Source organism: Phoca vitulina, unplaced genomic scaffold, assembly GCF_004348235.1.
Source record: "Phoca vitulina isolate PV1807 unplaced genomic scaffold, GSC_HSeal_1.0 scaffold771, whole genome shotgun sequence".
Classification (NCBI taxonomy): Eukaryota; Metazoa; Chordata; class Mammalia; order Carnivora; family Phocidae; genus Phoca; species Phoca vitulina.
In genome coordinates this window covers 1-13,842 of record NW_022590458.1, presented here as the reverse complement: position 1 = coordinate 13,842, position 13,842 = coordinate 1, and the positions used below count along the sequence as shown (strand labels likewise).

Genomic DNA, 13,842 nt, shown 5'->3' with positions numbered 1-13,842 from the left:
GCTTTGCTCCCTGAGCCAGGACCCAGGACGCTGGAAGGGCCCCCCCCAGCCCCCAGCCTTGGGCCGTGCATGGCGGCAGCAGCACCCCGTTTTCAGATGAGCAGCCAGGAGGCAGGCAAGGGAAGACAAGACCAGCGGTGCTGCTCAGGCCAGGAAGTCACTGGGAGCCAACAGTGGGGGTCGTGGCAGCGCTTACTAAAGCCTCCGTGTTTGGGCTCTTGGGGCTGGCTGCGCCTTGTCACCACTCTCAGGAGGTGTGACGGAGCATTCCTGGTGACTCTGGGAGGGCCCGTTGGGGAGGACAGTGCAGGAGCGTGAAGGCAGGTGCAGGGGGCCAGCAAGCTGGTCAGCCAGTTTGTGGTTCTGGGGCCAGCAGGTTCCCACGACCTGTGGAGCCCGGCAGTGTCCTGGACGCCCCGCTCTACAGAGGGGAGGCAGCGGGTCAGCTGATTTCCAAGGGATTGGGGTGGGGGTGTCCTTGCCTGGGAAGGTGTCAGACGGACGTCTGATGTCCTAAGTACAGGGCCTGGGAGGTGCCTCCAGCCTGTGGCACCCTTGGGCCCTTGTGCCAGGTAAGGCTGGCCCCAACATCCAGGGGCCAGGGAGGGCTGCCAGGGAGGTGGGCGGGGGGTGGGGGACAGCTCTTCTGCTGGGGTTTTAGCAGAGAAACCGAAGCTATGCTTCTGCTTAAACCCCTAATTAGGAGTTTTGGTTATTCTGCTTTCAGTTTGCATGTGTGTTTAGGTTCCGACGTCAGTGTTGCTTGAACCAGGGAAGGCTGTGTGGGTGGGTGTTCCTCGCACCTGGTGCAGGGCCGACCCTTTGCCTAGGGGGTGGGTCGGTTGCCTGGCGTGGCCCCACGGGGAGGGCACCTCTGCCCCTGGGGCGTCTGCACGGGAGCCCAGCCCCTCTCCTCCCGCAGACTGGACTTCAATGGCTTCTACACGGAGCGCCTGGAGCGTCTTTCTGCAGAGAGGAGCCAGAAGGCAGCCCCCCAGGTGCCTGTCCCACGGGGCCCCCCAGCATCAGCGCCCAGGGTCGCTGTCACCGCACAGTGAGGCTGCAGGTGCTGTGGAGAAGTGAGTTCAGAACCTTCTACTGGAATAGCGCTGAACCACCCCTTGTTGCTGTTTAAATATAAAGTCTGAATGTCGTCCCTGCGTGCTGCTCTCGTGTCTCGGGGTCCTGGGTTCTGCTCTGCAGCAGCTGCCCAGACCCGAGCGGGCGTCTGCACGGCTGTGCTCCGTGAGCTTTCTTCAGTTGAGCAGGGTCACTTTTTAAAATGTTTCTGTTCTCAAATAAAGAGAAGTGAAAACATATGGCATTTGAGCAACATGAAGATAATTTCCAAAATGCCATGCAGGGGACGGGGTCCAGGTGTTCTCAGCTGGTCAGGTACACAGGCCTGGACTCCCAGAAATCCACTGTTGTGCTAGGCTGGGCTCCGGGCACTAGGGGGCAGCACGGTCCTCGAGCTGTCGCAGGGCCGGGCCAGGGGGTGGGGGAGCCCTCAGGAGCAACTGCCCGCCCAGCCCGCCTGCCCGCCCGCAGAGGTGCTGGGTGGAACCTGACCCCGGCCCGCCCCACACCTGTGACTCCCGCCATGCTGCCCACCTGCCAGAGGTCATGTGTCACTGTCCCAGTTGAGCTCTGACCACCTGCTCTGGGAGGGGGGTGTCCTCCTGGGGGGCAAGGAGGAATGAGAGCCAGAAGCAGGCTCCTGGAGGCAGCCTGGGTCCCCCCTTGCGGCTGGGGTGTGGTCACTCGGCCTGGCCGCTGCCTTGCACAGGAAACACCGTGGAGCTGGGGGCTCCCCTTCAAGCCACAGGCCTCCTCCAATCTGCAGTGTGTGCAGCCATCATGGCCAGAGCCCCGGCATTGTGCAAACCTCGTGCTGAGCAGAGGAACCTGTCGGCCCCTGGCTTGCGGCCCTCCTGCCCTGCCCTGAGACCCAGAAACCTTGTGTCCCCATCCTGGGCTCTGGGCAGCAGGCTTGCCCACTGCACCTCAGGGCTGCAGGTGGTGAGGGGGGAGGGGTGGGACAGAGGTGTGTTTGGGGGGCTGCGTGGGGTCCTGTGTCCTAGGAGCAGGCCCGTGCTGGTCCTGGCTGCCAACGCTAGCTGCCCGCGGGCAGTCTGGTCCAGGGCCCACGGAGCTTGTGCGTCCGCGGCAGCTTTGGTTTCTGCCAGTACAGGGGTTTAGCCTTTCCCTTTTTGTTTTAAAATAATTGCAACATACAAGGAAGGAAGGGAAGATGGAGATGGCTGGGGGGTGGGGTCTCACACACCTTGTTTCATCACAGGAAGTGGTACGTAAGGGGGACAGAGCTCGTGTTCAGACCATTTCTACACCTCTGTCACCTCTGCCTGAGATGCCTCAAGGTCGGCTAGCCCGTCCTGCCTTTGGTTTTTATGCCATCCGCTTTGGGGGAAATAAGGGTCTGTTAGACTTTGACCTCTGGCCTGGACTGTGCCGCCCACAGGCTCTCACTTAGACTGATGCCCTCACCTCAGGGAGCTTGTCCAGAACGCAGCTCCGGAGCCACGTGGTTCGGCTGCAGGCGGTCTGGGACCCCCGGTGACGCACCCACCGGAGAAGCCTGGGTGCCAGGCCACAGTGGGGGCGGCCCCACCCTGCAGAGCAGAGGCAGCAGGGTGCGGTGTGGGAGCTTTCTGTTCCCCAGGAAGTCTGAGGGCACATCTGCGCCTGAGCACCCCCCTGCCACGCCCCCAGACAGAGCCTGGTCCGAACCACTGCCCCACCACCTGGCCAGAGGCCCCTGGGCCGGGCGGAGCCTGGGCTTCCTCACCTGCACCGAGCGGCGTGCGACCTTTCAAGGAGGGGCTCAGCTTAGTCTGCCCGCCAACCCCCTCCGTTAATTCGATCCACATTTACGAAGTTTTTTCCACGTGCTGGACACCGGGCGCTGTTCAGGGGCCCCCAGGGGCCCAGAAGTAGACGCGGGAAAACCCAAGAGCGAGCCCCAGGGCGGCGAGGGATGAGGCGCCCCTCCCCAGCGGGTGTCCAAGCCCCGCCCCTCCCGGCGTCGGAGGGGCCGATAGGCTGCGGGCCGGGGGCTGGTCTCCGGGCGGGGCGCCGGGACCAGATCTTGTCGCGAGCGCCGCGTCCCCGGACCCCGGACCCCTGGCCCCGGAGCCCGTGCGCGCCCCCTGTTCTTGCCCCGGACGCCCGTGTACGCACCCCGAGCGCGCCCCGGCCATGCGCGGCCTGGGGCTCCAGGTGCTTGCGCTGTGTCTGCAAGGTGAGTGCCGGGCGCGGTCGGGTTCCCTGGCCCTCCGCACCTCGCCGAGCGCTGGGTCAGTCTCGGGTCGGGCGCGCCGAGGGGAGCCCTCACCGGGAAGGCCCAGGGTGGCAGACGGAAACTTCAAAAGGGAACTGGGGGAGAAGCCGCCTGGGGCGTTTCCCCAGCGCTGGTCCAGCCGGGGACTCACAGGGCACGGTGGAGAACCGCGCCACCCCCCATCCACCCCGGAGCCTTGGGGTGACTGCCCACTCCCACCCAGACCCCCCAGCCTGGCAGGGAAGGGAGGACCGAGGAGCAGTGACCTGAGCTGAGGGTGGGCACCGGGGGAGGAGGGTGGGAGGGGGTAGTCTAGTCACTTGGGACCCACCGCCGGCTGGGGACCTGGTGGCCCCCACGCTCCCTGCTGCTGGGGGGAGCCTTCTGGGCTGGGTTCGGTGGTGTCCCAGCCCCAGGCTGGAGGGGCCCACGTCTGGGAGGCAGGGCCTCTCTCTCCTAGTGTTTCGCAAGATAGTGGCGGTGGAGACACAGACATCAACACTTAGAGACCGAGAAGAGTCTGGTGGGGTCGCTGTTGTCGGGGCCCCACTCCCAGGGCTGTTTGTTGGTGGATAGCTGGGAGCTTCTGGATCTGGGCTGGGTGAACTGCCTGTGGGCAGGAGGGCAGAACTACCCCCCCGACCCAGGGCCAGAGTGCGCCCTCAGACCCGAGGGGGGGGGGGGGGGGGGACGTCTAGGTCAGCCCTAGGCCCTGGGGGAGGAGCTATCAGGGGCTGCCCTGTGGGCCCCACCCAGGGCAGGGGAACCCCGTCTCCGAGTCCCTGGTGCTCACGCTCACCTGTGACTCCCTTGGAGGAGGAGGTGCAGGCCCAGCCCCGGCCTGCTGACCCCCTTCTCGCCCACAGTGGCCGCCCCCAGCACCCCGCTGCCCCACGTGGACCAGTATGAAGTGGTGTGGCCCCAACGCCTGCCGGCAGCACCCCGTGCCCGCCGAGCCCTGCCCTCCCACCTGGTAAGTCTTGGCGGGGAAGCCGGCCCGGGGGTCCCTCCTGGCCCCCCAGAGCCCGTTTCGTCTGTAGCTCCCAGTGTGCCTGCCAGTGTGAGGAGCCGCCTGGGGGGCTGACCGTCTGTGTCTGCCCACACTTCTCCACCCCCAGGCCTCACCGCCCTGCATCCTGCCTCACCCTGCCCTCGGGTGGGGGCGTGAGGCGAGCGGCTTCTGCTGAGTGTGGGCCCTGGGGCTGCCTTTCAGGAGCCCTGCTAGCCCAGGGCAAGTCCCGGTTTCACTGGCCAGATAAGTCAGATCCCTTTCAGACCAGAGACGCTGGCTCATCAGGGGCGTGTCACCTTCCGCGTTTGTGGTGACTGTGGTGACTGGTGACGGCACCTTTGTGGGGCATTTGGAGCTGGGCTGGGATTCCCCAAGAAGGCTGGCCAGGGGCATTCCTGAAATCCCTGTGGGTCAGCCCTGTCCTGACCTCGGTATCTGGGGAAAGCTTTCTACTGCCCTGGGCCCTCATGCTGTCGTGTCCCAAGAGGTCAGCAGGCTGGGGGGCACTCCCCTGGGGTGCTCAATCTCGTGCCATGTCCCCATCCTCAGGGCCATGTCTCCCCCTCCTCCTGCTTCCTGGGGAAGGGGATTCTAGTCATTACTTGTGTGGACAGATGAGGAAACTGAGGTCTGCCCAGCCTCAGCTTCCTAATACTAGCTCGATGCTGAACGACCCTCAGGGTCCTCCGAGGGACTTTCAGATTTCAGGGTGCCCCAGCCTTGGCTGCATCCCCAGCCCAGCTGAGCTCCACCGCACCCAGGGTTAAGGTGCTGGGCCCTGGGGCAGGGCCCCTCACCCTGGACCCCTCCCTCTCCCGGCTCAGGACCTATACCCGGAGACTGTGAGCTACATCCTTGGGATCCAAGGGCACAACTTCACCCTGCACTTGAGGAAAAACAGGTGAGTGGAGGCCCAGCCTGCTGCGCCCAGCATATCCATGCCCTAGGCGTCCAGCTCCCTGGCCCGGCCACTCCGCCAGGCCAGAGGTGGCTTCTGTGGGGGCAGGCGGGGCCCCAGGCACCACAGTGGCTCTTTTCCAGGGACCTGGTAGGCTCGGGCTACACGGAGACCTACAGGGCTGCCAATGGCTCCCAGGTGGTGGAGCACCCACAAAGGCAGGTATGGGCCCGGGACAGCCCTCCGCAAGGCCGGCAGTGGGCAGAGCGGGGGCAGGGCCGTGGGCCACTCACGCCTCCTCCCTCCTGCAGGGTCACTGCTTCTACCAGGGCCACGTGGAGGGACACCAGCATTCCGCCGCCAGCCTCAGCACCTGTGCCGGCCTCAGGTGGGTGCCGCAGACCTGGGGGGGTGTCAGCCATCCCCCACATGCTCCAGAGAGGTAAACTGAGGCCGAGAAGAGAGGGGCTCAGCGTGACGACCTTCCTGCACATGGGTGTCTGGCCTGTTAGAAGTCACAGGTTCCCTGAGCTACAGGGTTCCCCTTGGGCCCTGGAGGCCGTGCCCCGTATACCGCCCGCCTGGGGGGCCATCCATCCCCGTGCAGATGGAGCTTCGTCCTCACCAGAAGGAGACCCCCTGTCCCTCAAGGGTTTGTCCCTCCCCAGATGCCCGTGTGGGGATGCTCTAATTCAGAACCACCTGGCTTACCTCTGCCCTCAGGGGCTTTTTCCGGGCCGGCTCGGATGTCCACCTGATCGAGCCCCTGGACGGGGACGGTGAAGAGGGGCAGCACGCGCTGTACCGGGCGGAGCACCTGCAACAGAAGGCCGGGACCTGTGGGGTCAGCAACACCAGCTTGGAGAAGGCCTTGGGGCCTCGGATCTCGGCAGCCTTCAGGCCCCAGGTTGTGGGGGGCGCAGACCAGCTTCCTCATCCGCTGTCCACCGGGACTGCATCCCCCAGACTCCCACTGTGCTCGGCTGAGTGAGGGTTCTACCCACTGACCCCAGTCAGGGGGTCCTGGCGTCTCTGAGGGGTCCCCATCGGGCCTGGCTCTGCCAGTGGCCGCAGGGATCGCCCCTTGGCCTGAGCTGGAGCCTCCGGGATGGCACCCCCAGTCCTGAGCAGGGGGCTGGGTGCCGGCTCCAGGACCCTGGGAGAGGGTCAGTGTGTGAAAACTGGGCCCGGGCTAGGGGGACTGTGGCTGGGCTGGCTGACCAGCTTCTTGTGCCCCCAGAGCTGGCCACTGCCCCGAGACACCCGCTACGTGGAGCTGTATGTGGTCACGGACAGCGCAGAGGTAGTGGGGCAGGGCGTGGGGGCGGCACTGGGGCGGGCCGGGGGACTGCTGGCGTCTGAGGGCCTCCGTCCTGCAGTTCCAGCGGCTGGGGAGTAGAAGAGCTGTACGCAGCCGGGTGATGGAGGTGGTGAACCACGTGGACAAGGTGGGTAGAAACCCTGGTCGTCGAGCGGGGCGGGGCCAGCAGGGGGACCGGCAGCCGGCAGGGAGCTGGGCTCTGTGGCCCTCGCGGGCCCCGAGCCTGACCTGGGGCTTCCCTGCCCTCCCAGCTTTATCAGGAGCTCAATTTCCGTGTGGTCCTGGTGGGCCTGGAGATGTGGAACCACGAGGACGAGATTCACGTGAGCTCGAACCCCGACGTCACACTGGACAACTTCCTCCAGTGGCGGACGCAGAAACTGGTGGGCCGGCACCAGCACGACAACGCGCAGTTCATCACGTATGCGGGTGGCGGGCGCAGAGCCGAGCGCTTGCGGCCAGGGAGGCCTATGTGGGGGGAGGCGGTTTTCGGGGCGTCCACCTTTGCACACTGCTCTTGTTTCCAGCGGGGTCGAGTTCACCGGGACCACCGTGGGACTGGCCAAGGTGGCGGCCGTGTGCTCCCAGGACTCGGGGGCTGTGAACCAGGTTTGCTGGCCTCCGGGCGCTAGGTCCGCGTGCTTGTCCCCGGCTGTCCCCACGGGCTGGTGCTCCTGGGCAGCCGCCTCCCCTGGAGGATGCGCTGATGCTTTGAGAAGTGTTGCTGGCGGGACGCAGCGCCAAGCCTGCGGCCTTTCTGGGCCAGTGAGGGCGGGCGGGGTCGGGAAGGGCTGCGGCCTCGGCCAGCACAGCCTCGCCTTCTAGGACCACAACCTACAGAACCCCATCGGCGTGGCGTCCACCATGGCCCACGAGATGGGCCACAACCTGGGCATGGACCACGACGAGAACGTCCAGGGCTGTTACTGCCCTGTGCCACGGGAGGGCGGCGGCTGCATCATGGCAGCCAGCATCGGGTGAGGCCGGGGGCCGCTTGCAGAGCAGGGTGCCCTGGGTGCCCCCGCCCCCACACCCCTGACGGAGGCACGCTGCACCCCCAGCGCCAGGTTCCCCAGAATGTTCAGCCAGTGCAGCCGCGCCGACCTGGAGATGTTCATGGAGAAGCCTCGGACAGCCTGCCTGGCCAACGCCCCGGACCCCAGCCGGCTGGTGGGCGACCCTGTGTGCGGGAACCTGTTTGTGGAGCGTGGGGAGCAGTGTGACTGTGGCCCGCCCCAGGTACCGGCCAGATGCCCGCTGCCCCCTGCCCGCATGGACGCCCGTCCGTGACCCACCAGCTGCCCTGTGTGCTGCCCCACAGCAGAACAGTCCTGCTCCCTGAGGCCTGTCTCCACCCCGGGGGCTCTGGGGAGGGGGGCCCGGGCTCCGCCCTGGAGCCCACCCCCGCCTCTGCCCTCCAGGCCTGTCGGAACCCCTGCTGCAATGCCACCACCTGCCAGCTGTCTGCGGGGGCCCAGTGTGCACAGGGTGCCTGCTGCCGAAGCTGCAGGGTCAGTGCCCCTCCCGCCCCGCACAGCTGGGCCCGGCCAGCAGGTGGGAAGGGGCCCTGGGGAGGGCTGACACACACTTGAGCTCTGCTCTGCTGGGCAGGTGACGCCTGCTGGTGAGCTGTGCCGTCCCCCAAAGGACGCGTGTGACCTTGAGGAGTACTGCGATGGCCAGCAGCCAGTGTGCCCGGAGGACGTCTTCCAGGAGAATGGCACGCCCTGCCCGGGGGGCTACTGTTACAACGGGGTCTGCCCCGTGCTGGCCCAGAGGTGCCAGGACTTCTGGGGGCTAGGTGAGGCGGGTGCTCTCCAGCTTTCGGGGGGCTGCGGGGCCCAAGCCAGAGGACTGACCTCCTCCTGGCCCCCACAGGCTCACGGGTTGCTGTGGAAACATGCTACACCTACAGCATCTCACCAGGCTGCCAGGGCAGGCTCGCCCACGGTTCCAGCAGGTGAGTGCTCATCCGTGGCCTGACTCCCCTGGGTCCAGGGCCACAGGATGTCCCTGGAAGTGGGGCTGCCCAAGAGGGTCTTCTGCACAAAGGAGTCTGGGGACTGAGTCAGAGGGTTCTCCAGGGGATCCGCCCTGCCTTCCAGGACCCCCAGGCCTGAGCATCTGCCCTCATGGGAGGGAGGGTGTGTCACTGTCGTGGGGGGCGGGGTAGGTGCCAATCAGCGGACCCTACAGCCTGTCCGAGGGCTCTGGGCCTCGTTTCCTGCAGCTCCCCAGGTCCTCATAAGAGGGGGGTCAGCGTGCAACAGGTGGGAGACCCAGCAGAGCTGGTTGCGTGGCTTGTTCTTCTGTCCACAGAGTCGACAGCTGTGGCATCCTATACTGTGAGGGCGGACAGAAGCCCCTAGAGCGGAGTTCCTGCACCCTCACCTCCCTCGCGGGCACTTGCCAGGCTCTTGTCCTGGAGGGAGGGGCTGGGTATGAGCCAGTACCTGAAGGCACCAAGTGTGGCGAGCAGAGGGTGAGCACCCAGAGCCCCGTCTGCTGCACGTGCATCAGCTGGTTGCAGCTTGTAGGGGCTGTGACCCAGATGTGAGCCTGGACGTGCCCCATGTGGCAGTCAGGCTGCTGGGCCCCCAGGTCCTAGACACGTGTCCCACGTAGGCGAGCCCATGTGGTCCAGGGGCTGTGCACACGGACTCCTCTGTGCTTCGGAGAGACTCGGCAGGGGCACAGGGTGGGGTGGGGAGCTGCTTAAGAAGCCGGTCCTCAGTTCCCAGGGTTTGGAGACCGTTCTGTTCTGCAAGTCCACGTCCCCCTGGGCCTGGGTGGGGCCAGTCCTGTGGCCCTGGTGGCAGCTGTGGGTTGGCCGGCAGCAGATGGAGTGTAGGCCAGGCCAGCCTGGATGTGGTGGCCATGGCCTGCCTCCCCCAAAGCTCGCCGTGCAGGCTGCAGGTCAGCTTCAGCCGATGGTGGAAGTGGGGGCACAGGTGCCAGGCAGTGGTCTAGAATGTCTGCCCTAGGAGACCCCCCACTGCCTTCCAGATTTGCTGGAAAGGACTCTGCCAGCACCTGCAAGTTTACAGATCCAGAAACTGCTCCGCCCAGTGCAACAACCATGGGGTACGTGAGCCCATGGGACATCCCGCCACCCGCCCTCTGGGGCTGAAGGAGACGGGTAGGCCGCACTCGAGATGAGTCCAGGCACAGCAGGGGCCGAGCCAGTGCCCTGGGGACGTGGCCAGAAGCTGGTGGGGATCAGGGCGTCCCATGTGAACACTGAGGCCCGGGGCAGTGGTGCTGGTGGACACGTGGGCCGGGGACTGGTCAGACTTGAAATGCTCTATTCTGAGACGGGGACGCGTGCAATCCGCTCTCAGGAACCTGTGTCACGATGCGGGGACAGTCAGCCCTGAGAGCTCGAGGCACCAGGGGCTGGGGCGCTGCCCTCCCGAGCCCCTGTCTCCGAGAGCTTTGGGGACGTGCCCTGAGGACAGCCCACAGGGAGCCGCCCCCAACTGCGCCTGCCACGCTGGCCTTGCTGTGGGCACGTTGGACGTAGGCCTCGCTTGTGGCAGCCACGCACGGAGGAGCGGGGCTCATGGCCCATCCTCCACCAGCCGGGGGGCACGGTAGAGTCCCTCTCCGGCCTGAGGCCTGGCCTGGTGGCTCAGCAGCCGGTGACGGCTGCCCGGATGTGTAGCAGCCTGGTCCTCACACGCACTCACCCCCAGGTGTGCAACCACAAGGGAGAGTGTCACTGCCACGCGGGCTGGGCGCCGCCCCGCTGCACAGAGCCGCTGCCGCACGTGCACACAGGTAGGCCCGGCCGCCCTGGCACCTGCAGCCTGCACAGCCTGATGGGGTCCAGCGCAGGTCCCGTCCTGCCTCAGACCACCTGGGCAGGCCTGAGAAGGACACCACGTGCCCCCCAAGTCCCTCGGGGTATCGTTAGAGATTCAGGTTTGCAGTCCTTGACCCCGGGCTTTCTGACCCCAAGGATGCAAGGCACAGCCCAGCAGCCGGTGTGGCCGCCTCGGCCCCACAGGAGGCCGGCGAGAGGCCTGTCCTAGAGGGAGGGCACAGTAGCAGTGACAGCATGCCAGCCCTTTTGCTGGCTCCTCAGCCCCCTTCCGAGCGCAGGAGTCTGAGGGGCCCCCGCTCCCCCAGGTGTCTTCCTCTGCAGTGGCCGCTGTGCATGCAGCCGTCCGCAGCACCACGGTCTCCAGGGCCTGGCCAGACCTTGCTCAGGTCACTGTGGGCCGGGGCCGGTCACCGCCAAGCCCTCCAGCCCGTCATCTGAGAGCCCACAGCGCGGGTGTAACGGACTGGGTCTCAGTGCGGAGGCTCCTCAGATGGGCCCTGGGCTCCCGGTTCTCTGCCTGAGAAAACTGTGCCCTCCTCAGCCCCAGAGCCCTCCCAGCCCTCACTGCCCTATTGACACCTGGCCTCATGCACCCCCACAGGGTCCAGGAGCCTCCTGGTGGGCGTGCTGGTATCTGTGCTGCTGCTGGTCGCTCTCCTGGCCGGTGCGGTCTTCTGCCTGAAGGCCCGGCGCCGCGTCTCTGGGAGGTGAGCCTGCTCGGGGGTTGCAAAACATCATCACGGGTGAGGGGCACTTCCCGTGCTCACACACCGTTGGGAAATGCCCCGCTGAAGTTTGAGAAGAAGAGGAACAACCCTTCACGTAGAGGGCCTTGGGGCCTCTGCCTCTCGAGGAGGGGGAGCAGGTGACAAACGTGGCTGACAAGTGGACGTGGTAAACCCAGAGAGAGCCCCTCCATCCCCTAATCAGTGCCAGAGCACTCGGGATGATGTGGACTCTGCCCCTGGTGCGCAGCTACGCTCAGCTGCCATGGGACCTCACCCCTTCTTGCCAGTTGCAGGACACACCCAGGAGCCCTTGAGTCCCTGGGCCAGACCCTGAGGCCAGGACACACTGACCAGTCTTGCTTTCTCCCCAGGAACACGGCGCCCAAGACTGCCAAGGGGCTCTCCAACCCCCTGTTCCACGAGGGGCATGGTTTGCCAGCCAAGGGTGGGGCTCCGGCCCCCACCACCCACTCCAGCGAGCCCACCAGGCCCCCGGCCTCCACAGTGACCCCTAAGCAGCCGCCCCCGGCTGTAAGCACTGCATCCCGCCATCCCTAGGCCACCCCTGATCCCTCCCAACAGGGCTTAGAGCTGCCCCACCTCCGTGAAGCAGGCTTTACGGTGGACAGTCTGAGAACCCACACTTGAACCCGAGGCTCTCGGCCTCTGCAGGCTCGGTTGGAAGGTGTTAAGGCCCAGATACCCTCTGTTGCTGCCCAGCACCTTCGGGCCCCTCCACAACAAGGCTGAGGGAAGGGAGTGTGGGGGTCGCACCTGGGCTCAGGCCTTGGGGGCCAACGGGGTGGGGCAGAGCCCTGCATGCGCACACTTTAGTCTTCCTCCTCTGAGAGGGGTGGGAACCTTGGGTCCTGAGCTGGGGGCACAGCTCCAAAGCCAGACTCCCTGGAGGCAGCCTCCCTGTGAGACCCAGGCTCTCCACCCTGTTCCTCTCTAGCCTCCAGCCACCATGTCCAACCCTCCCTTCACTGTTCCTGTGTACACCCGGCCGCCCCCAGACCAGGTGAGCAGCAGTGGGGCCCAGCAGCCAGGCCATCTGGGGGCACCAAACGGGTCCTAGGCGGGGAGTGCAAGGGCTGGGGGCTGGATTTATAAGGCTGATGGCCCTGCCCCGAGAGCACATTGACGAAACCCAGGGGCCCAGAGGGCCTGACTGCCGCCCCTCCCTCCCAGCAGCTCCGCCCTGCTCCTCCTGCCAAGCCCCTCCCTGAACTGAAGCCCAAGCAGGTGAGAAGCGTCTGCCACTCAGGAGACTCCCCCCGCTGCACCCGTGCCCTTCCCTGGCTGCTGGCCCTTCCATGGCTAGACCCGGTGGTGTCCTCAGCTTCCCTTTGGAGCTCAAGTCTGGAGATGCTCTGAGAATGCGCGGCAGACGACTCCTTCCGCTGTGACCCCCAGGGTCTGCGTCCATCCAGAGGCCCTGCCGGCAGGAACCATTACTGTGCTGTTTGCTTCACGGAAGATTCTCTCCTTCCTTTTTAATTTTTTGAACTAATTTTAGGCTTACAGCAAAGCCGCAGAAATAGCCTTAGGAGGGGTTTTGACAGCAAAAACGGGCAAAGGAGCAGAAAGGGGTCTAGCCAAGGAGTGGTGATAGCCAGCCAAGGCTACAAGGGAGCTGTGTTGTGCACACCAAGGGTCTTCCCTGGGGCGCGGGGGTGTGGCCAGTGTTCCTGGTGGGCCTTCCCTTCCTCCACCCCAGATCCTGGGGGCACCTGTCCTGCCAGCCCAGAGAAAGCTGAAATGCAAACAGATGCAAAGTTTAGTGGTTAATTGTTTAGTGGTTAATTCTTGGCTTTTGAACCTCCAAAGACCCACATTCTGGCCATTTAAGAGCTTTTCTTGGGAAACCCTGGGGTAGGGTGGGGTGGGGACTCCGAGGGAGAGGGGGAGGTGGTGAGGTAGGTTGTGGCTGATGGGCCCAGGAGGGGGTTCTGCCACATTTGGGTTTGATTCTGCCCCACCTGGGGGCACTTTGTCGAGAAGCCTGCAGGGGGGTCAGGAGAAGAGTGGACCTGGGGAACTTTGCTAGGAGATGCTGGGGAAGACGGGGCATTCAATGGTGTCCAGCGTCCACTGTCTGTGTCCTCCAGGGTGTGAAGCCGACCTTCCCACCACCGCTGCCACCAGTCAAGCCTGGGGCTGGAGGGGCCAACCCTGGACCCATGCAGGTGAGCCTCTCTCTCCCAGGGCGCTGGGCAACAGGGTGCGCAGTCTCCCCGGCTGGCTGGCTGAGGCACCGGCCTGAGGGGGACACCGGCCTGAGGGGGACACGGTCCGCCAGGTTTGTTTCAATATCCACTTGACACTGTCGGGACTTTTCAGGGAGCCGCTCCTGTTGGCTGTGAATCTTTTCCTCCTGTTAGTACAAGGGAGACAGTGTAAGGTTCCCAAGGCTTAGCTGCTGATCTTGTGGCCACAAGTGTGAGCAGCATGACTCCATGTTGCGTGAGCGGTGACCTACATTTTAGGAAATGCAAAAGGAAGTATGATTCATTTGTGCTCTTGGTAGCAGATGCGTTTTAGCATCGGTTCTTTTTCTTCCTCCGAGGGCGCCGTTGGTCCGAAGGCTGCTCTGAAGCCCCCGGTGCAGAGGAGGTGACGCGGGGCTGCAGGCGCTGGGCCTGGGTGCGGCCTGAGAAGTGCTAACGGAAGAGCCGGGCCGGACTCCCCTCCCCCACCGGCCGGCCACCCCCGCCCGGGACCCCCGGCCTTCTGCACTGCGCCCCCCCCCGGGG

At 65.3% G+C, this 13,842-nt stretch overlaps 1 protein-coding gene across 1 annotated transcript; it reads left to right on the top strand.

The window, feature by feature from the left end:
- The first annotated feature begins 3,149 nt into the window (after positions 1 to 3,149).
- LOC116629403 (disintegrin and metalloproteinase domain-containing protein 8-like) lies at positions 3,150 to 13,819 on the top strand. Its single transcript, XM_032399698.1, has 24 exons — positions 3,150 to 3,262; positions 4,168 to 4,274; positions 5,138 to 5,214; positions 5,355 to 5,433; positions 5,523 to 5,599; positions 5,935 to 6,118; positions 6,452 to 6,514; positions 6,591 to 6,659; positions 6,784 to 6,953; positions 7,060 to 7,141; positions 7,358 to 7,509; positions 7,594 to 7,771; positions 7,954 to 8,043; positions 8,144 to 8,333; positions 8,411 to 8,492; positions 8,852 to 9,014; positions 9,539 to 9,616; positions 10,228 to 10,312; positions 10,960 to 11,065; positions 11,458 to 11,617; positions 12,042 to 12,107; positions 12,278 to 12,331; positions 13,198 to 13,275; positions 13,656 to 13,819. The coding sequence occupies exons 1-24, from the start codon at positions 3,220 to 3,222 to the stop codon at positions 13,704 to 13,706; spliced, it is 2,484 nt and encodes an 827-aa protein (XP_032255589.1). The 5' UTR covers positions 3,150 to 3,219; the 3' UTR covers positions 13,707 to 13,819.
- Positions 13,820 to 13,842: the final 23 nt, after the last annotated feature.